Source organism: Electrophorus electricus, chromosome 25 (genome assembly GCF_041902795.1).
Source record: "Electrophorus electricus isolate QZ-2024a chromosome 25, ASM4190279v1, whole genome shotgun sequence".
Taxonomy (NCBI): domain Eukaryota; kingdom Metazoa; phylum Chordata; class Actinopteri; order Gymnotiformes; family Gymnotidae; genus Electrophorus; species Electrophorus electricus.
This window is the reverse complement of record NC_137521.1, coordinates 9,465,756-9,493,410: the sequence shown is the minus strand read 5'-3', so window position 1 is coordinate 9,493,410 and position 27,655 is coordinate 9,465,756. Positions and strand designations below refer to the sequence as shown.

General features: G+C 43.2%; 3 protein-coding genes across 14 annotated transcripts; 2 read left to right on the top strand and 1 right to left on the bottom strand.

The window, feature by feature from the left end:
- The first annotated feature begins 953 nt into the window (after positions 1-953).
- On the top strand, positions 954-14,312 carry hdac6 (histone deacetylase 6). Of its 6 annotated transcripts, none has more exons than XR_014119934.1 (28): positions 954-1,307; positions 1,864-1,968; positions 2,423-2,533; positions 2,717-2,802; positions 3,005-3,089; positions 3,274-3,314; positions 3,403-3,499; positions 3,692-3,789; positions 4,066-4,170; positions 4,537-4,605; positions 4,821-4,947; positions 5,155-5,220; positions 5,361-5,420; positions 5,616-5,705; positions 6,026-6,132; positions 6,232-6,299; positions 6,502-6,634; positions 6,815-6,943; positions 7,773-7,941; positions 8,452-8,654; positions 9,003-9,195; positions 9,370-9,519; positions 9,744-9,918; positions 10,178-10,572; positions 10,818-10,952; positions 11,883-12,029; positions 12,551-13,012; positions 13,354-13,373. XR_014119934.1 is itself a non-coding variant. In XM_081707742.1 (28 exons), exons 2-28 carry the CDS (start codon positions 1,888-1,890, stop codon positions 13,420-13,422), a joined length of 3,291 nt encoding a protein of 1,096 aa, XP_081563868.1. In that variant the 5' UTR covers positions 954-1,307; positions 1,864-1,887; the 3' UTR covers positions 13,423-14,312. The 6 variants fall into 6 exon arrangements, 3 of the variants coding, with proteins under 3 accessions (XP_081563868.1, XP_026863429.3, XP_081563869.1); XR_014119933.1 differs by having other exon boundaries at positions 12,443-13,012; XR_003410446.3 differs by lacking the exon at positions 13,354-13,373 and having other exon boundaries at positions 12,443-12,749; positions 12,884-13,012.
- A 637-nt stretch (positions 14,313-14,949) lies between these two features.
- Positions 14,950-18,531, top strand: lhfpl4b (LHFPL tetraspan subfamily member 4b). 5 transcript variants are annotated; one of them, XM_027007641.3, is made up of 5 exons: positions 14,950-15,274; positions 15,877-16,308; positions 16,714-16,947; positions 17,396-17,446; positions 17,750-18,531. In XM_027007641.3, exons 2-4 carry the CDS (start codon positions 15,885-15,887, stop codon positions 17,419-17,421), a joined length of 684 nt encoding a protein of 227 aa, XP_026863442.2. In that variant the 5' UTR covers positions 14,950-15,274; positions 15,877-15,884; the 3' UTR covers positions 17,422-17,446; positions 17,750-18,531. The 5 variants fall into 5 exon arrangements, with proteins under 5 accessions (XP_026863442.2, XP_081563915.1, XP_081563913.1 ...); XM_081707789.1 differs by lacking the exon at positions 14,950-15,274 and adding an exon at positions 15,533-15,618 and having other exon boundaries at positions 16,714-16,941; positions 17,915-18,531; XM_081707787.1 differs by lacking the exon at positions 14,950-15,274 and adding an exon at positions 15,533-15,618 and having other exon boundaries at positions 16,714-16,941.
- A 49-nt stretch (positions 18,532-18,580) lies between these two features.
- On the bottom strand, positions 18,581-26,938 carry pcsk1nl (proprotein convertase subtilisin/kexin type 1 inhibitor, like). 3 transcript variants are annotated; one of them, XM_081707784.1, is made up of 4 exons: positions 26,799-26,938; positions 21,067-21,575; positions 20,561-20,895; positions 18,581-18,996 (listed from the first exon to the last, which is right to left on the bottom strand). In XM_081707784.1, exons 1-4 carry the CDS (start codon positions 26,874-26,876, stop codon positions 18,929-18,931), a joined length of 990 nt encoding a protein of 329 aa, XP_081563910.1. In that variant the 5' UTR covers positions 26,877-26,938; the 3' UTR covers positions 18,581-18,928. The 3 variants fall into 3 exon arrangements, with proteins under 3 accessions (XP_081563910.1, XP_081563909.1, XP_026863440.2); XM_081707783.1 differs by having other exon boundaries at positions 18,581-20,895; positions 26,799-26,937; XM_027007639.3 differs by having other exon boundaries at positions 18,581-20,883; positions 26,799-26,936.
- Positions 26,939-27,655: the final 717 nt, after the last annotated feature.

The following is a 27,655-nucleotide window of genomic DNA, read 5'->3' as shown; positions in this document are numbered from 1 at the left end:
ACCACACAGCTCTGCTCCTCATGCCCTGTGATGGAGCCCCATTGTGCAACGCAGGCAGCTTTTGGTTTTCCGGAGTGTCTGAAAAAAATGCAGAAGGGAAGGAGAGATGCACAGCAAGAGGCTTCAGGCAATGGCATGGGCCCCGATCGCTCATTTTTTTCAAGAAGCCATACAGGTCACATCACTCTGTTTTCTGTTGCTGGCTTCCTCCGTTCAGGGTGAACCAGGTTTATCTGACTCTTTGGGTGGCTGTATGAATGGGAAATGGAGCAGAATGACATGTGGAGATTAGCAACCACAGGCCAGGGCCAGCCAACACACGGGCACAACCGTTACTGCTCCATTGCTCTGTCAACTAGACCTGTCACACACACATATACACACACACACACACACACACACACACACACACACACTCATTCTCAGAGACTGTTGCATACACTCAAAAAATACACATAATCAACCAATAAAACATTAATATGAAAATGTGAAGTGGGTGGAGGGTTGTTACAATTTACTAAAAAAACCCAAGCATAGTTCTGCAGTCATACATGAATGGCCCTTTTTTGGCCCTTGACCTTCTGACCTTTGATAAAGTTTTGAACTGTATTAAACTAGGCAGGAATATACTGGTGACAAATTGCACTGAAGAAACTGAATGTCACTAAATCACAAGAACTAATGCATCTTTTGCCACAACTAATTGTATAGCTACTTTCTCATGGCTGTTTGCCTGTTGGTTAGTCACTAATCCAAGAAAATAGGAAAATAATCTGCCTTTCTGTGGTTTTTAGATAACATTCTTGTGCAATTTATCAAAACAACCTTACTAAAAAAAAAGAAGAGATGTACAGATATATAATACTGAGACGTTTTTAATCCCTTTTTTCGCTAGGTAATAGTGCCCCCCTGTGTTTTTGAAAGTCCCTTGCTAAACGTCATTTGTTTGCGTCTGCTGTGCGACAGAATGGTGTGATTTAGCGCGTTAGCCTGACTGCGAACAGAGGATTTAGCTATTTCAGAGTTTATTTTGGTTTATATTTTCCAAATTCCATGATCAAGTATTTTACATGCACTCTCTATCGGCCCACACCATCACATCTTTCTCTTTTTTAATTTAGCTTTTCAAAAATGGGTCTGAAAACTTAGCTAGCTCGCTAGGTTAGGATAACTGGCTCCCTAGTAATAGGTCATTACCACAAACCGTCGGGGCTTCCTACCGCGAATTATTTTTAAAAAATCTGTTTCGCTCCAGCTGGTCAAAGTCAGCCAGCAATATATTTTACGAAAGACAATTTGGAAAAATTGTAAGTGATCACACTAATTTCTATAGCTTTGTACATTTAAACATTCCATTCAATTTTGTGACAATTTTATGATAACCGGGAATTGTTCTGAAATGTAGCACTCGGGCTTGGGCGTTTGCTCTGGCGTTTAGATTAGAAAATATTTAACTTCACTGGCTCGTAGGCTGCCTGCTAACTAGGTTAGCCATCTACAACACTAGTTATGATACATCTTGATAGTTTAGATAAGTATCAGAGATTTTGGTAGCTCACAAAATGACATGCTCTATTTTTAGGGTAACCAAATTAGCAGAAATGTATAGTTAGAATAGTTGTGCTAGCTAGGTAGCTAACATCAACCCAAACCCTCTGAAACCAGGTTTTCTGTAAATGCGCTTTCTTTCTTGTTACTTTTTTAGAGACATTAAACACAAGATACCGGGGCTCCTTTCTCGTCCGAAAAATCTGCTTTTCGGGCAACTCTTCCCTATGTCTAATGATATTGTTTAAGTCTTTGGATCTAAACCCTTAGAGAGCTCACCGCATTTCATGTTTGGTTTATTTTGCCCCAAATTAGAAGGGCTGAGGAATTACCTTTATCATGGATTCTGCCTCAGATCCCACTCCACCTAGACCTAAAAACTGCACTGGTTTTCCGCAAAAGCCATCACACAACTCCAAGGTAAGAAAGGATTAGTGTCTTAAAAAATTAAATTGCGTACTTTGAAGACCATTGATGGTACAAAGTTGCTTCGTTGCGAAGGTTCTGCCTGTTATGCACCTGTCAATGTAATACAGCATGTGACTGTTTTGTGATGCCAGGTTTAACATTCTCAGATGCAAATTATTATCCAATGGGAAGAAAACCCCGCAGATTTCAGCATGGACCACACCCTGAAGTTTGCCCACTTGGCCAAGTGTCCTAACCCTGAACTGTGCAGACAGAACCTTAGAGTCACTAATATTCTAACTACACTTCTGGATGAAAACACATATACAGCTGTGCTGGTAATAAAAAAAGTGATAGTTCAGAAAAGCACAGTTTGGCAATTGAGAGCAAGTGTTAGAATATTCCTGCTGAGGAAGCTAATGATAAGAGTGTAGAGGGAGCCTGATTTTAGGACTTTGGCTTTCAGAGGCAAAGCAGCAAACAAAGCCACAAGCAGAGTCTGCAGGAGACCAGGAGGAAGGGCAGAATGGATCGGGGAAAAGGCGAAGACGAGATGACCAATAAGCTCAAAAACCTGGTATGCAACTCTGCTCCATTTTGGGAGAGTGTTTTGATCACACAACATCCTATTTGGTTTTCTCTTGAAAGGTTGTTGTTTTTTTTTTCCTTCCATTTTTTTCATTTGACCATACTAAGATTATGAAACATACTGTTTCCAGCTTGAGTGGTGCTAAGTAAAGTTTTGTGTTGGTGTTTGTAGGATTTGAAATGCAAGCAGAAGGCAACTGGAACAGGCGTTGCTTACTCAGATGCCTTCTCTCGCTTTCACTGCCTGTGGGACACTAGGTGACTGCAGTAATGTGTCTATGGGAAATACCAGTTAACATTTAATACTCATACAGTACTTGTTTATTCATATATCTAATAATTCAATATTTATTTATCAGTGGATAAATTGCTCATGGTTGATTTGTGGGTGCCATACGAAAGTTGTTCTGTAGTAGTGAAGGCGTAGGCTAAAACGTCCTAATGCTGCTCACCTTGCCAGCCACTCGGAGTGTCCAGAGAGGGTGGTCACCATAGTGAAGATGATGGAGGAGGAGGGACTGCTGTCTCGCTGTGTACAGGTGGAGGTAAGAGGCTTCATCTCCATCCTTGGGTTTTCGAGTTAAAGGGGAGCATATTTGGCTGAATGACGCCAACTAAGCAATCTACAGAAGGGAACTATTCAGGCAGATGTCAGTATTAATTTTCCTTAGACATTAGTCACATGTTCTCTGGCCTTTCACGTCTCAGCTGTGTGTGTTCATGTTTCAGACCAGAGCTGCATCAGAGGACGAGCTTTCACTGGTTCACACGTAAGACATGATGCGCAAGATTGGCAAGATATAGATAAAGGTGAAGGAATATCAATTTTTGTCACATTTGATTTTGTTTGTTTTACAGGAAGGAATACATTGATCGGATGAAGTCCACACAGAAGATGACAGTAGAAGAACTGAAGTCTGTCTCTGAAGATTATGACTCTGTCTACCTCCATCCTGTAAGAATGCCCAGAAGCAAGTCTATTGTTCAGTTTGTCACAGTATTTAGTTGTGTCTTGTGTGTTGTATATTGATAGGGCTCTATTGTTCATTGTTTTTGGTGTTTGTTTGAGGGTTTGTGTTGCATGTGGAAAGGGGTAGTGCCAAACTTGGGGTGTTAATTTTGTTTGTGTTTGTGTGTGTGTTTGCAGGAATCTTTCACCTGTGCCTGTCTAGGAGCTGGCTCCCTGCTCCAACTGGTTGACAAGGTGATGACATCAGAACTTCTGAATGGCTTCTCTGTGTGTAGGTGAGTGCTCCTGACATTCTGTTTCGGTGTCTTCCTGTTAGCTGGTTCCTGATCCCAGAGCCACTGGTCCTTCCCTGCCCTAACACACTGCACTCTGATGGGAAAGCCATTAGGAAAGACTATTTAGTGTGGCAGGCATGGTAGAGTGGAGAGCAGTAAACACAGCATGGATGTGGTCCTCTGACTGGGCTTGGGAGTGACTCCATGGTTCATACTTTGATACGGTGTGTTGGGCTTGGTTTGTTGTGATTCTGGTTTGTTCTGTTTCTTGTCCAGGCCTCCGGGACACCATGCCCATGCCGACAAGATGAATGGCTACTGTATGTTTAATAACCTGGCAGTAGCAGCGCGCTACGCCCAGAAACATCACGCCGTCCAGCGGTGAGGTGGATCAGTGTTATGCTCACAAACACAACACATAACATATGCAGGCAGGACGCTTGTCTTTATAACTGTTATAAGTTGTTTTTCTAAATGCACCTACATGAGCACTGGTCTTGCACTCAGTGTTGGTGTTGTATACATATGTACATATTTCCTGTACTGACTCCATGTCTACGGTAGTGCTTTAGTGTGATGTCATGCTTAGACTCTAGCAAAAGGAAAACCGTTTCCATGGAGACAATAAAGCAAAACAGTTTTGTAGTCTCTGGACAACATTTGCAAATGTTAAGTGTCCATGCGCTTGTTGAGCATTGGCTTTTCTCTTTTATATGCTGTACATAGTGTGTGGTGTTTGCATTGCAGGGTTCTGATTGTGGACTGGGATGTGCATCATGGCCAGGGCATCCAGCACATCTTCCAGCAGGATCCCAGGTACAGGGCTGGAAATGAGAGAGGCTTTATACCACTGCTGCTTCCAGCATGGGGTTCCACAGCACAGAGCCATGCCTGTGTTTACTGTGTTGAACAATGCAGTGCTTTTATAGCACATCTCATCACCACAGCTGCATTTTACTTACTCTAATGTGCTGTTTTATAGGTTCACTCTTGGACTGCTTTTGAAGTTGTCTAACTCTCTCTCTCTGCAGTGTTCTGTATTTCTCTGTGCATCGCTATGAGGGTGGTTCATTCTGGCCACACATGCCGGAGTCTGACAGCAGTGCTGTTGGTTTGGGAGCTGGACAGGGTTACAACATTAACCTTCCTTGGAAGAAGGTACAGAACTTTGCCTTCCTGTACTTTCTCTAACAAGAACTGCCTGATCTGTCTCACATATTGTGGGAGCAGCTGGTTTAATCTTTTACAGAAAAAAGTAGTTGAACAAGCCAATATGGAACAAGCGCATGCATGTTCAAAGGGCATGAGTGAAGTTGTGGTTGAATGGCCTTTGGTCTCTTCTCTGCTGCATGGTGTGGTGCTCAGTTAGGGATGGGGGATGGAGACTACGTCACAGCCTTCCAGAGACTTCTGCTACCCATAGCCTACGAGGTACTGCCCACACTCCTCCACACTGAACTACATTGCAGTGTGCAGAGAAGTTCTGATCGATGAACCATCATGAGTAATGAATGAAATTGACTCTCTGTGTGTGTGTGCGCGTGTGTGTGTTTGTATGTATACATGTACAGTTTCAGCCGCAGCTTGTGTTAGTGGCCGCAGGCTTTGATTCTGTGGTTGGTGACCCCAAGGTGTGTAATGCTTAATGAATTTAATACATCTCTTTCTTTACATGCTAAATGAATTAATAGTATACCCAAGAGCCTTGGGTGCAAAATTATATTTCACTTAAAATGTTCCACAGTAATGAACTATAACCTTTGTGTGTGTGTGTGTGTGTGTGTGTGTGTGTGTGTGTGTGTGTGTGTGTGTGTGTATTTGTTTAGGGAGAGATGTGTGTGAGTCCCCAGTGTTGCTCTGTACTCACACACATGCTGATGGGCCTGGCTGAAGGCAGATTGGTTTTTGCACTGGAGGTATGACACTTTGCCCTGCAGACCATGTACTTAGAAATAGATGACCACTGATTACACATTTCTCTGCTTCTGTCTATTGATCACAATATTTTAGTCATAGCACATTTAGCACCAAAATGTACACAGCACATCAGATGAACCAGTTTCTAGTAGCCTTAGTATATAATGCACAGTGTTCTCTTTATAGTTTGAAAACTTGCCTGTCACCACCACATTAATTTCATAATGGCATCACCCACACAGAAGTATCATAAATGGCTTTGTGCTTCATCTTGTGTGTTCAGACTTCTTTATGTCAAGCCATGTGTGTTCCTTGTCAGGGTGGCTATAACCTGCAGGCCACAGCAGCAGGTGCCTGTGCTAGCTTGAAGGCCCTACTAGGTGACCCCTGCCCTCACCTGCCCTGCCCAGGAGCACCGAGTGAGAGGTAAGACCCTGCACAACATCTCCCTGTGTCTGTCCTCCATGGTGTGCGATATCTTCTCCACCTTGTTTGATTGGGACTATGGATGGTGGTCTGTTGCAGTGGTCTGAAGTCCATCTCTGACACAGTCTCTGCTCTGTATCCATTTTGGACCAGCCTGCAGACTCTGGGTAGGAACCCTGTGCAGAAATCTACCCACAGTATCAGATTTAGAGTACATACATTTGTAATATGCTCGTGAATGAGATATACAGAATATGTATAAAAAGAATATGTGGATAAAAAGAATGAGTAACTGGGTAAATTTGTCATTTGTAGTTTGTTGTTGATTTGCATGTGTTCGTGGCCTGTGTGCACGTGCATATCCTACAGAGGGAGGTCCTCTCTCCGAGAAAGAGCCTCTTCCTTCTCCAGTGTGTGTCGAGATTAAACTGGAGTCATCATCACTGGGCACTGGTCTTGTGTATGACCAGCGCATGATGGAGCACCACAACATGTGGAATAGGTTAGAATATGCACACACACACACACACACACACACACACTTGTGTTTACATAACAGGTTATAATGCACTTAGACAAACATACATGGCCATAAATGTCTGTCATTTTGCAATCCTATTTATTGCAGTGTTTTTTCTCTGTGTGTGTGTGTGTGTGTGTGCACGCGCATTTGCTTCTCCAGCCATCACCCTGAGCTCCCTCAGAGAATCTTTCGGATATTTTCCTGCCATGAGAATTTGGGGCTTGTGACCCGCTGTGAGCGCATACCGGCCCGTTTGGCCACGGAGGATGAACTCATGCTCTGCCATGGGTAAAAACCACAAAAGAAACACCAGAGCTTCCATTAGACAGTGTTTTAGTGTTTTGAATTAAATTTTGTTTAAATATGAATTAGTATTTAAAAAAAACAGAACACTTTTTCTCTCTCTCTCTCTCTCTCTCTCTCTCTCTCTCTCTCAGTTCAGTTGAATTCACTTCAGTAAGCTTTACTGGTACGACCATATTAATTTACAGTATTGCCAAAACAGAACTAAAACAAGAATGAACTCTTATGTTAAGCTATATAAGAACTGTGCTGTGTTTATAATAATGACTGTGAAAATAAATATAATTAACATGAATATTTGAAAGCAAGATGAAAAAAGTAGAGAAAAGAAAAGAATTATTAATAATACCAATAAGAAATAATAAATAGTTAGACATAACGGTGTTTATAAAGATGATTTGGGTAATGGAGCTTTGTCTTTGACGTGTAGCAGTGTTTAGTGTTTTTCATGCACTTCTTGTCAGGTCCATCTCTCTGAGGGCATTCTTTTCTCTGCTCAGCTCTTTACATTGCAGACTTTTATAGTGATATGGAGGCCACTATTTTTTAAATGTACCAAATATTTAATAATCCTTTTTAGAATTTTGAGTAATAATGGAATTCATTTTTGTTGGCATTATAATTAGTTGTTTACCTGTGCACTTGCAGGAAACTTAAAGTTAATTGTGCATAATTTAATTTGGGTGTTGCATTGGTCCTTAACCCCCATACCTCAGTACTATACAGCAGAATAGGTTCTATGATTGATTTAAATAATTTAAGATACATTTGAATTTGAAACTCACACTCTGCACTCTTTCTCTACCCATTCCAGCTCAGCGCACATAGCCACCATAAAGAGCACAGAACAGATGAAGCCCAGAGACCTGCATCGGCTTTGTGACGAGTACAACTCCATCTACATCAGCAACGAGAGTTACAAGTGTGCACTGCTGGCGGCGGGCGCCTGCTTCAACTGTGCCCGCGCCGTCCTCACGGGCCAGGTCCGCCTCTCGCTGCTGCCTCTCGCACAGTTTAGTTCTCTTCCAGCTCCTAATACTTGAGTCAGGCAGTCATAGGCTGTAGAGCACGCATGGCCCGATGGCTGGGAATAGAACAAAACCCTGGACTGGCTAGGCTTTCCCAGGGACTGGACTGAGAACCTCTGGCTTAGCTGACCACTCACGAGCAGTTTTAGGATATAGCCACATGAGTCAAGACTTTACCAGGGACAGCTTCTCTGCTTTTTCTTGTGAAATCTAGACATCGCTGAACATGAACAGCAGTGAACGTTGGCTCCAAGTCATGAAAGTCCACATTATTCAGCAGTTAGATGTTTGGTGCATATTATTCAGTTTTTCAGGAGTCTGTTATTCAGTTGTCTGCTGATAAGGTCATGGGCAAATGAAGCAGAAGTTTGAAATGTCAGGAGATGCTTATGACAAATGTTAGAAGTTATTAGCCGATCGTTTCCTCTCTCTGAGCTTATGTTGCATCTCTCCGTCCCTGTGCAGGTGAGGAACGCCGTAGCCATTGTGCGTCCCCCTGGCCACCATGCCGAGAGTGACACTGCCTGCGGCTTCTGCTTCTTCAACACGGCCGCCCTCACCGCCCGCTATGCCCAGAGCATCACCCACGAAGCCCTGCGCGTCCTCATCGTCGACTGGGATGTGCACCATGGCAACGGCACCCAGCACATCTTCGAGAGTGACTGCAGGTGTGCTATGAGTTTTGTGTTCTGCACACTGTGTGTGCTATTTGATCCATGTAGATGCAGTGTTTCTTTGGGAATAAGGTAGACCCCAGTGTAGGAAGCCTTAGTTCAGTTTGAAGGGAAAACATTGCTAATGTACTCTGGCGCAAGGCTTTTAGTCTTAAGCTGTTCCAGTAAGCTTGCTAGTAGATGAGCATGTGTTTAGATCAGGCTTGTCCGTGCTGCGTTTCTTTTTTTTGCGTTTCTCTGTTGCTGTTTTCTCTGTTTTATCACAATTTTGCAATTAATGGGTGGCCTGAGGTGTGTTGGAGCAGAGACAGACGCCTGTCTTAAACCCTCTGTCTCCTGCAGCGTTCTGTACATTTCTCTCCATCGCTACGAGAATGCCACATTCTTCCCCTCGTCGGAGGACGCTAACTACAATAAGGTAGGCCAGGGGAGAGGCACAGGCTACAATGTCAACATCCCCTGGAATGGAGCCAAGATGGGGGACCCTGAATACCTGGCAGCTTTCCACAACATAGTGATGCCTGTAGCACGAGAGGTAAACATGAAACACATACACCTCTTACTTTACGTCTCATACTTCAGTGCATGCACACGCTCACAAAATCTCTCACTCAAGGAAACTTTAGTTAAATTTTAACTTTTTTTTCCCCTAATGAATGGATTTAAGGGCAATTTGGAGCATGACCATGCTCTCGTTTTCTTGGTCTAGTTTGCCCCAGAGTTGGTACTGGTTTCGGCTGGGTTCGATGCAGCACGAGGTGACCCTCTGGGCGGGTACCAGGTGACCCCAGAATGCTACGCCCACCTCACCCACCAGCTGCTGAGTCTAGCGGCAGGCCGGGTGCTCATCATCCTGGAGGTATGTCCCTCTGTTATGCTCCACCCTCCGTTTTCAGTGTTACTCTCAGTACTCCACATGGGCCCTTGGCACTGAACCTGATGCTTTTTCTTTGTCTTCCTAATCTTTGGTAGGGTCTTTATTTAAAAAATGAATAAACAAACAAAAAAGGCCCTTGGGACTATTTGGAGCTTGTAAGTTCAGTGTTGGCAGTAGTTCTTATTTCCTTTTCACATTCTATGTAGGGGGGTTACAACCTCACCTCCATCTCTGAGTCCATGGCCATGTGCACTAGCATGCTGCTGGGAGACACACCCCCACTGCTGCCCCCTCTTCCTCCTCCACACCCCAACGCCACTCTCACCATCAACAACGTGCTGAGAGCGCACGCCCCCTACTGGAGATCTCTCAGAATACAGAGTAAGGCTGCTGTTAGTTTTGCTTCCCACATGGTAGTACAGTTCGGACATGCAGCACACTGTTTTATGACTGTTTTATGGTTTCTATATTCTCTCTTGTAGCGTGTGACAGATGCATGTTAGAGAAATACAAAATAGTTGGTTAGTTCATGCTGAAAGACTGGAGTCGAATATGATGAGTAACCTCACCCACTTGTCATTTTTAAGTCTTGTTAACATGCCATGTCGGTGCCAACACGGTGCTTCTGTGTTAATCTCAGTTCCAGAGTCTCTGCGTTTGTCCTTGCCCTCTCTGAAACCCAAAGGCAAGCGACCATCAGCAGGCAAAAAGTCTCCTCCTCACATCACCCCTGACCAGCGGCGACAGCAAAGTATCCCAGTGACGACTTCTCCAGCATCGCCCGCTACTGCTCAGGAGGACTCTGGCCTAGATGAGCTCACTCAGGGCCTGTGCTTGCTGGACCTTAGCACATCTTCCTCTGCCAACTCCAGCCCCGCCTCTGTGCCTGTGGGCGGGGCAAGACCAAAGGTGAAGCCCAGCCCACAGAGGGACGCCATGGCGATGCAGGAGGTGTCGCCACTAAAAGTGATGGAGAGAGACAGCGAGGAGGATGGCATGAAAGCTGAGTCCACAGCTGTCAAAGAGGAGAAGCAGGTAAACATTGGAATCTCTCTGATGTTTCCATAAATAAAAGCTGGCAGGTTGGACATTGTACTGCAGAACTGCATTGCAGATGTGATGCAATGTTGGTTATACATGTGGGGTTGGTTGGTTTGTTTCATCATTTGACATATTTTAATAATAAAGAGAAGGGTAGGGCTGTTTCTGCAGTTTTCACGGGTTTGTTAGTAGGTCCCCCTCCTGATGAAAACACAAGTCATTCTCTTTATGACTTTCAGTTAGCGTCAGAGGTGGCGGTAGGAGGAGCTGCTGTTGCCATGGACGACCAGCAGAGCTGTGAGCCAGAGGGAGCGTGTGGCTACACGAAGAAATCTGTGTTTGAGCTGGTGTGTGGCACTGTGGACGTGGGCGGGGTACGGTACCTCTTGGTGTTCGGCAGCAATTTTAGAGACTTTATATACCCACTGGGAAATTAGAGAATCACAATAAACAATCTGTGTCCTGCTGATTCTGAATATTGGATAAATTGTTAACTTGCCAACAAACTCACTACCACCAATTGCCAGCAGGTGTCTGTGGGGTGTTGTTTCATTCTGACCTCCCCCCACAAAGGCCAGAATGTTTGCTTAGATTTTGTTGTTTTTAAGTTTTGGATTCCAAGCTATTTGTTGGGCTGATGAGAGTCAGATATTTTGTGAGCTGTTCTGTGTTAAGGGTGCTGTTGCTATTCAGATCAGGTGTGCTCATGAGGTTTCTTCTGGCACGTGCGACCCAGCAGGTGGACACGTGCTCACTGACGTCCACGTGTGCTCTAGAAAGCCTCTGGAAAGTAAATAGGAGGGCTAGGGGTCTGACAGAGCAGGGGAGTGCAAGGCTAAAGTAGCGTTCCCTTACGGAACGAGCAAAGAGGCAGGATGGCTGTATGTCAGAGGGATTTATTCTTTTATCTGTAGCTGACCATTTAGTTTAGTTATTTAAAAAAAAATGAAAGGACCAGATTTTGTTGATGTTCATCACATAACATTCTACAGATTGAGTAGTCCCAAGAATGAAAATGTTCTTTATTTATTTTAGTTTTTTTATGGTGAGCTTAGTGAAGGGTTTACCCTTTAATTTAATTTTCGCCACACTGCTTGACAAGTGAATTTACATATCTTAGAACCGCTTAGAATGAGGAGGAAAGATTTGGCCAGTGAGGAGCATTGTTTGTATATTCACTTAGAGCAGTGTGAACAGGGCCATACATGGTACACAGCCCTCAGAGTTAAAGACCCCTTTGCCAGACTAGCAGCTGACTTCCTGTGGCCTCTTCACCAAGGTCATCGTGCCGGTTCTCTGTTCAGGACACAATGTACGTGGTGGAGCCGCTGTCGTGGTGCCCCCACCTGGACTCGGTGCGCCCGGTGCCACCGGGGGGCATGGATGTGTTCCGGCCGTGCGAGGAGTGTGGAGCCGAGATGGAGAACTGGATCTGCCTCTGCTGCTACAAGGTGCCACCCTGCCCCACACTCCCACCCCCCCAAATAAAACCAGCGGCCCTGGCACACCCCTGTGCTGTATGGGCCCACTGATGTCGCAGTTATCACCAGCATGTTGCTGTAGTGTATTTCCTGTTTCTCATTCTTAAAATTGAGCGGGTACAAAGACTGCAAAAAACCTTTTCGTGAAAAATCTCTGATATAACTTAAAAATCTCTGGTTTGACACGTGCACACCTATTGACTAAAGTGTTTGAATTTTTCAGCTTACTTATTTGAGCTACGAACAGCACCTAATAGACTGCTTATGTACCATAATTTTATAATGCATGTTTTATTAGATAACTGAGTTCAGAAGGTTAAATGCTTATTGTAGGCCTCTTCTCTCTCTTGCACTGATGGCGTTGTCCTCTTGGCGCTGTTTAGATTGTCTACCGTCACCATACAGTCGACTGCACAGTTTCTGTCCACTGCCCAGATAGCCTGGCATGGATTCAAGGACCCCAGCCGTGTTCCGTTTTTTTTGCCCTCCAGTTCTCGCACGGTGTGATGGGGAAGGCGTGGCGTGCGCTGATAACATGGATCGTGTGTGCCGAGGCCTGAGGTTGTCAGCATCTGGGATAGGAATACTTCACAGTAGATCTAGAGAAATTTATGGATGGAGTTAGACTTTCAGTAAACGCTTCTGAATGTTGAGATGAGGAGCAGGTTCCCAATCTGAGAGAAGGTGCTGGTATGTGATCACTGAGTGGGAGATAAATTGTTAAGATTTTGTCTTGCTGATGCAATTTGTGATCATGATGACATGTATAGTGACACTTTAGGAACTGTTGAAGTGATGTACTGTTCGTTTTCCTGCCTGGCCAGGTGTTATGTGGGCGCTTTGTGAACGAGCACATGGTGACCCACAGCCAGGTGTCTGGCCACGCCCTGGTCCTCAGCTTCGCTGACCTGTCCGTCTGGTGCTACCCCTGCGAGTCCTACGTCCACAACAAGGTCTGTTCACCTGCCAGGTGCATGACTCTCACACTGCCAGAATGACCTCTGCAGTGCAGGGGGTGAAATACAATGCCACTTCTGTCATGCACCGGGCTTTAAAGAATACCATTTTACATTAATATTTTATTAGGTTTAACATTAGGATTTTAGAATCATATTAGATCTGTCCACTTTTTATTTCATAAATTAATTTTATTAATTTATCTTTGGGGTTTAATCATCTAATATCTTTTGTTTTCACACTTCTCTCTGCTGAGTTTCCACTGTAGATAACTATTAAAGGAATGTGTTTTTTCTGTTTGTTTTGTGTGTGTGTGTGTGTGTGTGTGTGTGTATAGATGCTGTATGAAGTCAAGAACTCTGCTCATCTTACCAAGTTTGGGGAAGAAATCCCCCCCATCAACTAAAGTAGAGACAGCAGGAAGACAGTGTGTGGAGGCATGTGGAGATGTGTGTGCTTGTGAATGAGTGAGACGGTTCACATCTTTCTTCTGACTCATCCTTGGTACTCATGAGTGCAAGTGCATGTGTGTATGTGCAAGTGTGTATGAGCAAGTTATGTGATGGCACATCTTGCGTTTGAGAAGCCGTTTTCACATTGAACACTTCCTGCCCCAACTCTTGACAGCCATCTCATCACCTAAAACAACCTTGTCTCTGTTCGTGTGTGTATGTGAGAAAGATATTGATCAGCAGTATGCCATGTTCTTGACGCATGCACTCCTTGCCAAAACAGATCATTTGAAAAACAAGGTTTATAGATAGTGTTGTTTGTTTTGCAAAATTTCACATGGTACCAAACTTTCCTTACTAATTTCCTGTTTTCCTTAACTGCACAAAATTACATTTCTAGGTTTTCTACTAATTAGAAGTGAAATGTTTGTGAACAGTAGTTCAGTGAGAAAGAAAGCTCAGATGGTGCTAGCATAGTGCTAAGTACACGTGTGTCATCCCTTGCCAGTATTACAGCGACCAGCATGTGCTGTGCCTGCTAATGCTCATGCAGGACTGCGATTATTGCAGTTCAGCAAAGCTCATCATCCAGGTAGTAGGATCAGCAGTAATCAGCAGTGTGATCTTCAACCAATCCAACTCCCAAGCAATAATCAGTGCAATATTTCTCTAAATGAACAGTAGTTCTGAGTTTAACGTTGTTGATGTCTGTGTTCTTTAAAAAAAAATTTTTAACGGTCCTTTTGTTCCTCTATCTGTGTAATGGCCACTTATTTTAAAACCGCAACAAAAAATGTATAAGTTATGATTTATAAACTTTGGTACACAATACCCCACTGTAAAATTTGTCTCTTTGTCTTTCTTATTTAACTTCTTTGGATAAAATAGAGGTGATTTTTATGAAGAAGCGGTGTATATTTTATTTTCTGTTTCAGTTTTTATGGTTAACCTAAAAAAAAAAACCCTGACCAATACAAAGTATCTCTTTAAACATCCTGAGAAAGTGCACACACACACACACACACACACACAGTCAACACAGTGTGAATACAGTCGTTCATTTCGCTAATGGATCAGAGCCATCGATCATTGTTGCATCATCTGTAAGGGTAGAGCAGACCCTTGGGAAGGGTGTGGTCATGTTGGCTCTAAGAGCGAGATTGCCCCTCCCACCGTGTGTGTATGCTCCTTAACAGCCCATGCAGGCTCACACATGGGTGCTTTATGACCCTGCATTTGAAGATTGGTCTCTACTCCTAATGAAGCAGCAACGGCAGGACCTGGATGTTCAGGCAAGAGCCCTGCCTTCCTTTCTCCTCTACTCCTGCTCCTGGCGTCCTTTTCACCTCCTCTGGGGAGGCAGCGCACTCTGCTCTTCCGGAGAATATGTTGTCTCTCTCTCTCTTTCTTTTTCACCATTTTTTTTCCGCCCTCATTCCATGCCGCATTAAACATGACAGAATTATTCTGCATTGGCCCATGACACTGCACCACTGGCGTGTGTGTGTGAGTGAGGGAGACGGAGCCGCTGGATGGAAAATTCTCCCTCCCTCCCTCCCTCCCTCTTTCTCTCCCTCCCTCCATACGTGTAGGAAGGGTGCTGTTGCTGTTGGTGTGGGTCCGTCGTTAATGTCGTGCATCGTTGCTACCGTAACCCTGCAGGAAGGAGGAGGAGGAAAGGATAATTCCACTCGTTTAATTTTTGATTTCTTCCCTCTTGCTCCCCCACTTTGATGTGCTTTCTGGCCTTCACTTCCGGCTAAAGGGGAAAGACTGTCACAGACGACTGGCCATAGGAGATCTGAGGTGATTTTCATCATCCCATCCCATCCGGTCATCCCACCCCCATCTGTTCATTCTCATTAGGATGCGGATCCTGTGAATTTGGTTTTGGCTGGCTGTCATTTTTCTGTCAGCGTCGTCTCCTCTCGTTCGGCTGTTTATCTCTGAAGTGTCCTCCTCTGAAGTGTCCTCATGACTCTTCCCTACAGCATTAAACAGTGCTGGTGTTGTCATGTATTGCTCGGCCTACTTTCCTGGGATTAATGCTTCAGCTGTCCTGCAGGTTGTCTGCCCTTTTAATACTTGTTGATCTTGGAGACTGATGTGGGCTGCAGATCCTGTTACAGAGTATAAGTGCAAAATGAAAGGTTTGAAGTCCCCTAAAATCCTGTTTCTAAAACTATTTCAGCAGTTTTGTTGTTCCCAGTGCACAAACCAATAGTGATTTAACCTAATGTAGCAAATGGAAGTATTGCTTATTTATATGATTATTTTGACTTGTGAACTACAGAATAAAAAGGTTTTACCTGCAGAAATCCCAGAAATGCTTTAAACTGAATGACGTTGTGCCTCGTCTGTTGACACAACAGCCGGCAGCTGAAGTGAGTGAGCTGTCCCTCCCACAGGTCTCGTCATGCACTCCCATGCCTCGGACATGGCTCGGCTCTACCAGACAGAGTTTGTGCGCAGCGCACGGGCTGTGGGTGTCCTGTGGGCTGTGTGCACCCTCTGCTTTGCCGTCATTGAGGTGGTCATCCTCATCCAGCCATCGTGGGTCGGCACGCGCGAGCTGCGTTACCGTGGTGGCACTGTAGCCACGCCCCCCCAGGCAGGCACCCTGGGCCTGTTCGAGGTGTGCGTGGAGACGGACTGGCCCGTGCCCGAATGCAGGGGTTCCCTGCGCACGCTCACCCCCCTGCCAGCGTTCCAGTCTCCGGCCGTGCTGGTGTGCATTTCCCTCACCATGGTGTGGGTCAGCGTCGGCTGCCTGTGTCTCTTCCGCTTTTGCAATGCTGCTACCGTGTATAACATCTGCGCCTGGCTGCAGCTGACCGCAGGTGAGGGCACTTCACACGGACTACCATACCAGAACCTGTCCCGCCATTCAGCAAAAAGCTTCAGGGATGACCCTAAAATTAGCCAGGACAGCAGAGCCCTAGGACTTGAGAGAAAAGCTTTGTTGTAACATCGGTATCCAGCGCACTTCTTGAGGACCTTAGCCAGTACATAGTGATGTTCCAACTCTCGCCTTATGCCGAGCCAACCCTTAATACCTGACTAAGCACGTATTTTCAGTTCCAGTGCTTTGTAGAATGCACAGTTTGCATTGTGATTTCAATGCCACCATTGTATGCTGAATAACCCAAAGCTACAGCTCACAGAAAGTGAATTTGGATGCCTTGCAATAAATCAGAGGATTTTAACCTTTGTCCAGTGCATTCCATCTTTGTTGTGTTCCCCAGGTTTCTGCCTGGCTCTGGCCTGCGTGGTGTTCCCGGACACCTGGGAATGCAAGGAGATGCGGGCTCTCTGTGGCGAGGCTGTGGGCAGTTTCTCCCCGGGGAACTGCACCGTGCACTGGGCCTATGTGCTGGCCATTCTGGGCGTGCTGGATGCAGCCATCCTCGCAACTCTCGCATTTGTGTTGGCTAACAGGCAAGATGCACTACTCCCAGATGATGCCAAGGATGGTGAGGGTAAACACTTTTAAAATTCAGTCATTTATTCAATCAGTGAGAATTATATTTAGAGACATTTTACATGTTTGATGTTATAATCAATAGTTTGTGATTTGATTAAATAGAAAATTTATATATATATATATAAAGGTCACCACCTGGATTTAACTAAGCAAATAGATAAGCGCCTCCCATTGGATAATTACTGCATGGGTGATTATGTTTCAGCTGGCAACAAGTTATTGAACCCTAACTGCTGCAGTGAGTGGCTTCTCATTTGTTAAACTACCATGTTGAAAGACACGTCCTGTGGTCGTGGAAAAGATGTTAATCTGTTTCAGAAGGGTTAAATGATTGGCATGCATCAAGTCGAGAAAACATCTAAGGAGATTGCTGAAACTACTAAAATCGGGTTAAGAACCATCCAACGCATTATTAAAAAGTGGAATGTGTATGTGTTCCTCAGTGACTGGGCTGTTACTGGCAGCGTAGACTGGTGTTGGAGCGAATGCCACAGGTATGGCTGCCTCTCAGCATCTTGTGACTAAACAGAACATTCCTATATGTGTGCCTTTCGTATTTTTGTCCGGAGTAAATATATTTAGATGTTTTCTGTAATAGCTGAAGATGTACGATTAGTCTATTAGGACTTTAGCCATACCCCCACCCCCCCGTTTGAATCCTGTTTGACTTTGATGTCTCTTTCTCTCTCTCTTTCCTCTTCTCTTACACCTTTATCCCATTATCCTCCATTTCCTTACTTTATTTCCTGTTCAATTATGCCCAACACCTCCCTCCCCCACTGCTTTAATCTTCACAGTGTGTTCCTTTTATCCTTGGCTGATCGTTCTATCACACTGCCCCTCTCATTGGTCATTTTTCCCATCGTATCCTCTATTCCCTGAGCAAAAAAGTGTAAACAGCTCACTTCCTCCTCCCCCTTAGTATGACATCATCTTCCTGCTAACGTAACCTTTCTGCATAGAAACAGTTACCTGGCAACTGTATCCAAGTGCCCCTGCCCTGGAAGGAAGAGATATGGTCCCCTTTCTGAAATGGCAGAAGACATCACAGGCAAAGGCACACTTGACTATCACACATTCAAATCTCCATGATTCTTACATCTGTTAAATGTACAGATCATCACAGAGTCTTTTTCAGTAAAGATTACAGGTTTAACCTGTGTTTATCTGTCATGCTGCTGTGTGCCAAACTCATATGTGGGCTATGCTGTATTCCTTTTGTACACTGATTTAGTGGCTGAATATTGTTTTTCAGTTCATAGTCAGTTCAGTTGCTGTGGTATATGGTAATATTATAATAGACTTGCAGGTATTTTACAGATGAATGAGTGACTTTAACTAGGCAACTTTAAGAAATTTTGACTAATAATAACAGCGTTTCAAGAGCTGTTCACACATTACCTACAAGGTAATTGAGTGATTGCTGAACTCGGCATCAAACATCTTCATCTTTGGCAAATAAACGACTTTTCCCCTGCAACGCCCTATTCAGTGCGTATTCATACTTGTGTAAGGAAAGCATCCATATACTGTAAATGTAAGTTTGTAACAAATAATAAAAAGGGAGAAGCTAAACTTATGGGAATTGTAACTTAATTGAATGATGAAAACACAGGCCAAAACAAAACTTTGGTGTTCACATACAGTTTACTTGAACTTAAAGTGATTTTGTTTTACAAGAAAACCTGCAGTTCACATGTGCATTGTTGTATAAGATTTCATGACCACACAGATAGAGAAACACAATGCTATAATATGTCAAACGCAGCTCCTTGCACACACACTCTCTTAGGATAGTCAAAGAACTCACTAGAGAACGTGACCTGGGAAAGCCAGCGTAACTCTTTCATTGGCACGTTGTGTACTGAAGCCACTGGCAAAGCAGAGGGGAGGACAACAGCGACTCTTCAAAGCGAGGATAGTCAGAACACGGCGTGCCGTCGAGCAGGAGATCAGAGAAAAAGAGACCAGAGAGCCTACTTCACTGCCAACATACCGACCGTCTGCTTGCTAGGCAGAACCATTTCGTGACTCACTGGCGCTGCTGACAGATGAAATGAGATTAATTACGCTCATATAATATGCCACATGGTTTAATGTAGTGGACAACTTTAACCCTTGTGCACAGTCTGGCATCCAGATCTAACTACACACAAACAAGAAATTACAGACAGCTAAAATGCTCTTCATTAAACCTGGGAAAGCACACAGTAAAGGAGCAGATAGCCAGTGTGAACTCAGCTATTCTGTAGTCAATCAAACATCATAATTTCTAGTGCCAAATATGTGACCAGTAAAGACTGAAGTGAACCACTGCACCTGTCCCAGTGTTTGGTTTGGAGAAGTTTATGCAGAAGTGCTTACTATGTCACTAATGACTAAAAGTAACTTTCCTAAACCAGCCCCATTAAGATTTATGTAGCCTCACAATATTGCCAAGTTTTTATAGCCATCAACAAGCAATTTGAGTATTTTATAAAAATAAAAACAAGAATTTGAGTATTTTTAAGAACAACAAATTACAAATCTTTTCTTAATGTGTAGTGGTAAATCAGGTGCAATCTGTGCACATTATCATCTGTGGAGACATAAAGCAAGATTAATCAATGAGTTATAACTTATTCCAAAGTGAAAAGGCCCAATGTTTTTTCTCTCTGTCTTGGCACTGGATTTTTTTTTTTTGGACCGTTTGCAAATTTCTAGCTAGCAAAGAAATCCTGCTTCATGAAAAGCCCCAATTCTGCTGGGACGACTCTAAGGACTTTGGGAGAAAAGCATGTGTCAGCATTGGTAGAATAATACAGGTGCCAGCTGTGAACCTTTGCAGGGCTGGGGCACTAGTAAGAGTCTGTAGGCCTTGCCTGGTAAGAAACCTCTCTTTTCAGTGCCTTATATAGACAAATGGGTTACACAGTGGACACAAAAACAACGCGACACACAAAAAACAAACAGTATACACATATAATGTGGGGAGACTATCCTTATTACCTAGATTTACTTTGGTATTTTGCATTGCCTCAAGCTTTGGATAGAAAGGTTTAAGGATTTCACTTATTTTAATGGAAAAAAAGGTTCAAAATCTTAAAAATAATCCATGTTTGGACATGGATTACAACGCACTATATCATTTAGATCTGATAAAAGTCTTGGCATTCAGTATAACAAAACAGAAGTGAATTTCTTACATGGGATTTATCTTGGTGCACTCATGATTTCCATAAAGTCTAAAAAACCAAAATATGGATGTTTAAGAAACATCATAATTTGGTATTGAAAACTACAAGGGTCTGTCTTATGAGCTGCACGCCCATAAATATTCTGTTCTGTTTGTGTGCAGTAGCAGCTAGCATAGTTAAGTAAACATACTTGCAATTTATTTATAGCACTGGAGTAGGTACATTGATTTGCTGAACATTGTCATGAGACAGTGGGTTCTCGCATATCTGTCAGCTTGGGAACCTCTAGAATCTATTTTCTCTCTCTCTCTCTCTCTCTGTCTCTCTCGCTCTCTCTCTCTCTCTCTCTCTCTGTCTGTCCTTATGCTGGTAGGTACTGCAGGATGTGCTGAGCAATGACATTGGGATCGTAGGTCACTGCTCGGCGCTTACGGCTGTGTTTCTGAGGTGGGGTCAGGTCTGTGTCGATACGTTTCATCCTCTGCAAACCAACACGGGGGGATCTGTTACTGTGACTGCCAAAACCTTCATCATCATCATCATCTTCACCCAACCTCTTCACCCGTATCAGGGAGGCCTCAGCATTGGGAGCAGACACAGGGACAGAGTCTAGAGAGCGTCTGGCCCGTCTCAATGTGGTAGCTCCTCCCTGTCCGATGCCGGCCACTCCGCTCACATCACGCTTGGCTCGTCGATTGGAGGGGCTCAGTTGGTTCCCTGATGCCAGACTGGAGAGGATTCTCTTAACCAGGTACCTGAGAAAAGTACTGACAACTCAGGAGATTTATTCTTAAAGGCAACCAGTATAACTCTTTGTTGATAATTTCAAGCTAATTTCTCTAAGTATTTGTTGATATATTGTATTGCATCATACATTGTCATATTGCACATATGGTCCAGAACATGAAAAACAGTTTATTGAATGGTGGTGTTCTCACCGGAGTTCTTCCTGGTCTTGCTGCTGCCCACTCTCCGGGACACGGCCAGCTGCAGAGCCAAGCCGTGTCTGCAGCAGCCTCTCCTGTCGGTAGCGGTTGAGCAGAGCTTCACTCAGCTGTGGGTCCAACAAGGCCTGGGGATTCACAATGCTGAGGGTCTGCTCTGTCTCATCATAGTCTGGAGGGTACGGCCCCTGGAAATCTCCTTCCTCCCCCTCTTCTTCTTCCTCCCGTTTGCCTTGGCCATTGTTCTCTGCCTCGCTCAGCAGGCGCAGCAAACCTGCCAGGTATGCTGCCTCGTGGTCCCACTTCTGGTCATTCTCCACCAAACGCTGGATGGCTTGGCCCAGCTCCTGTGCCCTCAAGGCATCTGGTTGGTAGTACAGATCGTTGCCCCTGCCCTTGAAGTCTGCAGGGGCGTATGACATCATCTGGGCCTCGTAAGGCAGCGAATCCCGCAGGTCACGGCGAAGGCGTGCAGCTCCGCCTCCATGAACTGCAGAGAGAGGCTGACCAAGAGAAAGAAAGTGAGGGAGCAAAAGTCACAGCCATTTGCTGCATTTGCTTGTTTTTCCTTTTACCAGTGACACACGTGACATCTTAAATTACTAATTAGATAGTTATCACTTTAAAGTAGTGGGCTGTTGCAAGGAAAGGAAAAAGTCAAATTAAAAAAGGCAAGTAGATATATAAAATGTGTACTGGAGTTTGGTCTGCCTTTCTCATGTCAGAGGCAGGTTGGGATTTTGAGCAGGCTTGGTTCTTAAATCCACAGACCGTAAAACTGAACTGATTTTACTTTTCTGAAAACCCTGACAGGGTTGACAGAGTCTACTCAAATACTCAAAATCTTGCCATGCTGCTGATATTCAAATCTACATTAACATCAATCCCACTGAATCATTTCTACCTTCCTTATGGGTTTCCTGTATTCAAGAGATAAAGTATTGATTAAGCACTAATTAAATGTCAAGAAAACCAAATTTATGATCATAGGTACTAACATCTACCATCTCAGCCAGTTATTTCCTCTCGATGATACTGCAGTCAATCTATCTGCAATTGTTTGAAATCTGGGTGTATTCTTGGATCCCTGACCCCTAGCTCACCTTTGACTTACATATAAAATCTCTGACTACGACTGCATTTTGCTGTCTTCACAGTATTGCTCAACTCCTTTTCTTTCTTTTAAAGATACAGAGATCCTGGTATATCTAGGTTAGATTACTGCAACTCTGTTGTGTGGGTTACCTTATAAAACTCTGCGCTCTATCCAGTATATTCAACATTCTGTAGCTAAATCGTAATATCCACTGAGAAATCAGCCAGTATTACCTCCATTCTTTACCAGTGACATTCGCTACCAGTTTCAGACCGTGTGTGCAACAAAGTCCTGCTGTTAGTCTTCACAACCCAGCGTGGGCTTGCACCCACCAGTCTTTCCTCCTAAACGTCTACATCCATATGCGCTATCTCACAGACTGAAGTCCTCTGACTCTGCTCTGCTAGCTGTCCCTAGCTTCAGGCTGGTCACTATGGCTGGTAAGTCCTTTATTGTTACTGCCCCCACCCTCTGGAACTCCTTACCCACATCTAGTCATTTTTTCTCACATGCCTACAAAGCCCAACTTAAAATCTAGCTTTTCTCAAGACTTTCCTCCCTTTCTAATTCTTGGTAGAGGTTTTTGTTGTTGTTGTTGTTTTGTTTTTATTGTTTTTCCTCCCCTTGAAATTGTAAAGTTACCCTGAGCACGCGACAGGCCCTGTATAAGTATATATAATTTATTATTGTTAATTTTGTATTGTAACTAATGACAACAGTAGAAGTAAGAGTAAAAAAGCAAAAAGATAAGCAACAGCAATGACAACAGTAAAAGAAAAACGTTTGAGTCACCTTTCAAACCTTCAAAGCCATTAACATCACGGCCAAGTTCTGTATTAGCAGTGTCTGGAGTACTAGCTGGACATCATGTAAAGTAATACTGCCTGGGGACCAGAGATGGTTCGAAAGCCACCACCCACATTTACCACAGTGTTTGCTAATGCTATGAGAGTTTTAAATTTGCAGTGGGAAGGAAGTAAGACAGATTAACATTCACTTACCAAATGATTGCACTGTACTCTACAGTATATATAGTGCACTGAATGTATTGTGCTCATTGCAATCAAAGCCTGAATTCTGGTTTAATCACAAATGGGGATGACACAAGGACAGAGCCTACACTGTTTATAGGAGGACACCCAAGATGGTTGAACAGAAAACGAGGGAGAGAAGGAAGGAAAAAATCAGATGAAATCAGGGAGAGACAGAGGGAGCTGGAGACCCTATAACCTGAAATCACTGGAGTCTGCAAAGCAGTCAGATTCTGAGAGCCTGCAAAACCAACCCGTTCCTCCCCGTATACATCAGCCCTACTGCAGGCTTTGATGAACGCAATCCAATACTGCAGCTAAAGCCAAAAAACTGCGGGCCCGTAATATATTACATTTTATAGCTGGCGTGGATAAGCTAGTGATTCATAGTGGGAAGTGTCCCATTTATTTCAGTTTAAACAGACTGGCCAAAGGGAAAAAAGGGGAAGTGTGTGAGCCCCAAGAGACAGATACAGTGCTGAGACATGCATGCATAAAGCTGCTTAATGCTGCCCGTACCTTGGGCACATGCTGTGCTGGACCTTAGCTGGTGTTGCATTCAGAATAATGGCCATCTGTCCCGGTTTGAGGCTCTAATATTCATGCTCATGTTCTTCACAAGGTCTTTAAAATCTGAGTGCAAAAGGTATCTAATTGCTGGAATTAATATTAACCTATTAGGCTGTTGCATTGTAGAATAATATAGTGTATTGTATAATGATTAATTGCAACAGTCATGTGTCCATTGTAGCTGAATGATAAATGTAATCATAGTCAAATGTGAGAACTTCAAGATGGGAGCACAGCATCTACTAACAGTCAGTTGTCTGATGATGAAAGCATTGCCCTGGGTGTGAGGGTTTGTTACATGTTTGATGAATAACAGGTGAGGTGTGAGTGACATACCGAGGTGAAGAGAGGGAGGCAGAGTGTGAGTCAGGGAACTGATGACTCACTCTTGCGCATTATGACGTCTGTGCTTCATGGGAAATATGCATGTGTGTGTGTGTGTGTGTGTGTGTGTGTGTGTGTGTGTGTGTGTGTGTGTGTCATATACATGCATACATGTGTTTTTGAATGTAGACTGAAACAATCTGTTCTTGTCATGCATCCAAGTACTGACTTACTACAGTTCTTCCTTACCCAACAGTTTTGCACTTTAGAAGTGTTCCAAGCAAGGCACTTGTATTTCAGTGCAGAAACTGTAGTGCTACGTGCAATCCTGCAAGATCTACTCGAATTCTGTGTCTGTATCTCCATTAATCTACAATTCTGTAATTTGTTCACTGTTTAGGAATACAATGCTTATTTGCATAATAATAAAGTTAGGACCAAATACCAATAACAAAATGTCAGGAAAAGACCAACCTCATGGGGGAAGAAATACCAAATATTGTGAGGTTGAAAAATCATTACTGACGTCTCGTTATTTCTTTGTACTGATCAAGATCACTCTGTTCATAAATCTAAATTGTTCATGATATGTTTTACTATTAACTAACGTTTTCTGTCTGTTTAAATAGCTAAAAAAATGGCCGAGAATACGATGAAGATGAAGACTTCAGAGCTTCAGACATCTGTGAAATTAGACTGTATCTTTCTGCGCATCTATGTGTATTTGCAGAGGAAAATGAGCGTACCCATACCCACGGAAAGCAGTTGCCATGGCAGCACACCGCCTCCGCTCGCAGCATTGTGTTTTCAGCTAATTAGATTGCGCAGCCACTCCTATCGACTGCGTTCAATCTTGCGGAACATAATTTTTTATTCTTATAAAATGTTCCTAAACAGCTACTTCAGTTTCGTTTCTCTGTACATATGAGAGCTATAGATAAAATAAAATCGCTGTCCAAAGTAGGCTACCGAAAGAAGCCGCTAAAATGTGCAGTTAGGAAAACTGAATTCTATTGTCAAAGGTCGCTTGCAAAATCTAACATTTCCATACTGGTGATTCTATACTTCGATGACTCGAAGCCACTAAACTACTTACCTATTAGGTGCAGATGGCCTGGTCGATGCTCATATCTTTAGCTTCCAGGATGCTTCTAGTATGGACTTTTGTGTTCTACTGCCAGTTTACGTTTTAAAGGTAAACATACATAAGTCGGACAACTAAAAATGCAGTCATTGGAACTGAGTTACCTGACAAATTTCTTTCGCTTTACCAGGGAAAACAAATGATCACCACCATTTAGGCCCACCGCGTTGTGATTAGAGCATGATGTTCTAACGTAGAGCACACTCAGTGAGCTTCAGGATAACAACCTTCCAGTATTCTTTCAATTTAATCTTTGTCATGCTTGGAAAAAAAAGTTAGAATATATGCCATCGAGTTTCATATGGGGAAATGCCAAAATTACCCACATATTGCATAGGGCAATAAATATCCATTAGATCTTCATTACTGAGCCAATCATTTTCTTAGAGATAGTAAATGCTTAACATCAGATGTAGGGCTAATATCTCCTTTCAGTATTATGAGGTGTGATGTCATCTATAAAGGGGCCTACAACACATTAGTCATTTCTCAATCTTCTTTTATGCTCAAGGCTATTAAAAACAGCAGCATAGTCAACACATCAATCAACTCACAGATCCCCAGATGCACAGAACAGGAGGAGATCACATTTATCAGGTTCTGCACTGAGATGGCTCCGTGCAAACCAACATCCAGAAATAACCTGGAATGCTCTGATTAAAAAACTGGTCCATTGTTTCAGAAGAAAAGTTCTGTACATCGTTAATACCACTGGGTCTTGATTTTTTACTTTAACCATGATAGCTTGTAAGGTCAGGAGGATTCTTGCATCTGTAAAATGCTTCTGCAACCTACACCAGTATGTTTTTTAGCTGCCAGTATATGCCTTGCTGTTTTGTCTCTCAGAACTTTCTGGAATTTAATAATGATTTTATAAGGGAATGGGATCATGGCATCCGACCCTTTCTCATGTTGCCTGGTAATGAATGCAGGTCTATTCACCTTCTCTGCGTAGAGACATTGTAAGACAAACACCAGCCCAGCACAAATGAATGCAATCGACCAGATGTTAACATGCTATCATTACTGGAAATTCTAACAGCGCCTAGACTGCAGACTACATTCATGTATTTTAGACTGCCTAGAAGATAGGTCATGAATAGCATCAATCACTCTAGACCCACCCCAATCATTTTTTAGAGAATATTTATATTTACAGTACCTAAACCAATAATACACAATACCTAAAATAATGTTCATTCCTTTATTTTGCCAGTGCGTTTCTATATTAGATTCTTAAGATTTATTGAATGAAATCATAAGCATTAAATGATCTACAAAATGATGACAATGACATGTTTAAAGTACAACTATTCTGACTCCTTCTAATTCACAGAAGCAGTTGCATAATTCTGTAATTGAGTTTTAACTGATACATAGCACATTTTAATGCAAATCAAGTGCAGACTAATGAAAGAATCATCCAAAATATAACACAGAATAGCAATAAAGACATGCTTTTATCTATATCTGTCATCCATTAACCCACTAAACAAACCACTGAGAAATCCAGAATGTGTGTACTTCCCATGATAAACAAGTGTGTGTGTGTGTGTGTTACCTTGGCGTCAAGCAATGGGCTCTGGAGGAAGGCCACGGAGATGAGGAGCAATACGGAGCTGGTCCAAGGGCCCGACATCCTTCAGGAGAGAATGAAGCTGCCCCAGTGACAGAGACATACACTGCCACTGGGCTCCTAAACACAGATGGAGAGATCCCGAGATGCAGGAGGGAGGGGGAGAAGGGAGGAGTCTGTCTTTGAATAGAGAGGGATGTGAGAATACTTAGGGGAGGGAGAGAGGGAGAGGATAGCAAAACAGAAGGAGCATAAAATACTGACGAGAGAATATTAGAGGAAGGTAAGGAAAGGCCAGAGAGATGGAGAGGATAAAATGGATGATAGCAAGCAAGTGGAGAGTGCAAGAGAGAAGGACTTCATGCACAGAAAAAAAAGCATGAAAAATGATTTAAAAAAAACAAAAAACATTTCTTTATCAAAATCTCTCAATTTTCAGGTGGTTACTGTAAATGGTTTATATGTCCAAATAGATGTGGTCCTGGACATTGCTGACTGAACCTGAAAAAAAAGCAGAATATTACTTCCAAAGCCACATTATTATATTCCACCAGGAGGCCTTACATCTATCTATCTCTCTCTCTCTCTCTCTCTCTCTCTCTCTCTCTCTCTCTCTCTCTCTCTCTATATATATATATATATATATAGATAGATAGATAGATAGATAGATAGATAGATATTTTTTTTTATTTATTTATTTATTTTTAAAGTACTTGCCTGAAAATGTAACAGTTACCTGTAGTTCTATGCCCATGGCTGTTTGAATGCTTAGTTATAGCAGCAGCAGAAAAGCAGAAATATTTCCCTATGAAGACAACCTAATGGATTTGAAATGATGTAGC

Coding starts and splice junctions, on each gene's coding strand:
- lhfpl4b (XM_081707786.1), top strand. CDS start 15,573: ATGTGGGCTGCAGATCCTGTTACAGAGTATAAGTGCAAAATGAAAG. Junction 16,309..16,713: donor CTGGCTGCAGCTGACCGCAG/GTGAGGGCACTT, acceptor TGTGTTCCCCAG/GTTTCTGCCTGGCTCTGGCC. Junction 16,948..17,395: donor TGATGCCAAGGATGGTGAGG/GTAAACACTTTT, acceptor TGTGTTCCTCAG/TGACTGGGCTGTTACTGGCA.
- hdac6 (XM_027007628.3), top strand. CDS start 1,888: ATGGATTCTGCCTCAGATCCCACTCCACCTAGACCTAAAAACTGCACT. Junction 3,090..3,273: donor CTCGCTGTGTACAGGTGGAG/GTAAGAGGCTTC, acceptor TTCATGTTTCAG/ACCAGAGCTGCATCAGAGGA. Junction 4,606..4,820: donor ATCTTCCAGCAGGATCCCAG/GTACAGGGCTGG, acceptor CTCTCTCTGCAG/TGTTCTGTATTTCTCTGTGC.
- pcsk1nl (XM_081707783.1), bottom strand. CDS start 26,876: ATGTCGGGCCCTTGGACCAGCTCCGTATTGCTCCTCATCTCCGTGGCC. Junction 21,576..26,798: donor GCCCATTGCTTGACGCCAAG/GTAACACACACA, acceptor TCTCTTGGTCAG/CCTCTCTCTGCAGTTCATGG. Junction 20,896..21,066: donor CAAGACCAGGAAGAACTCCG/GTGAGAACACCA, acceptor CTGAGTTGTCAG/TACTTTTCTCAGGTACCTGG.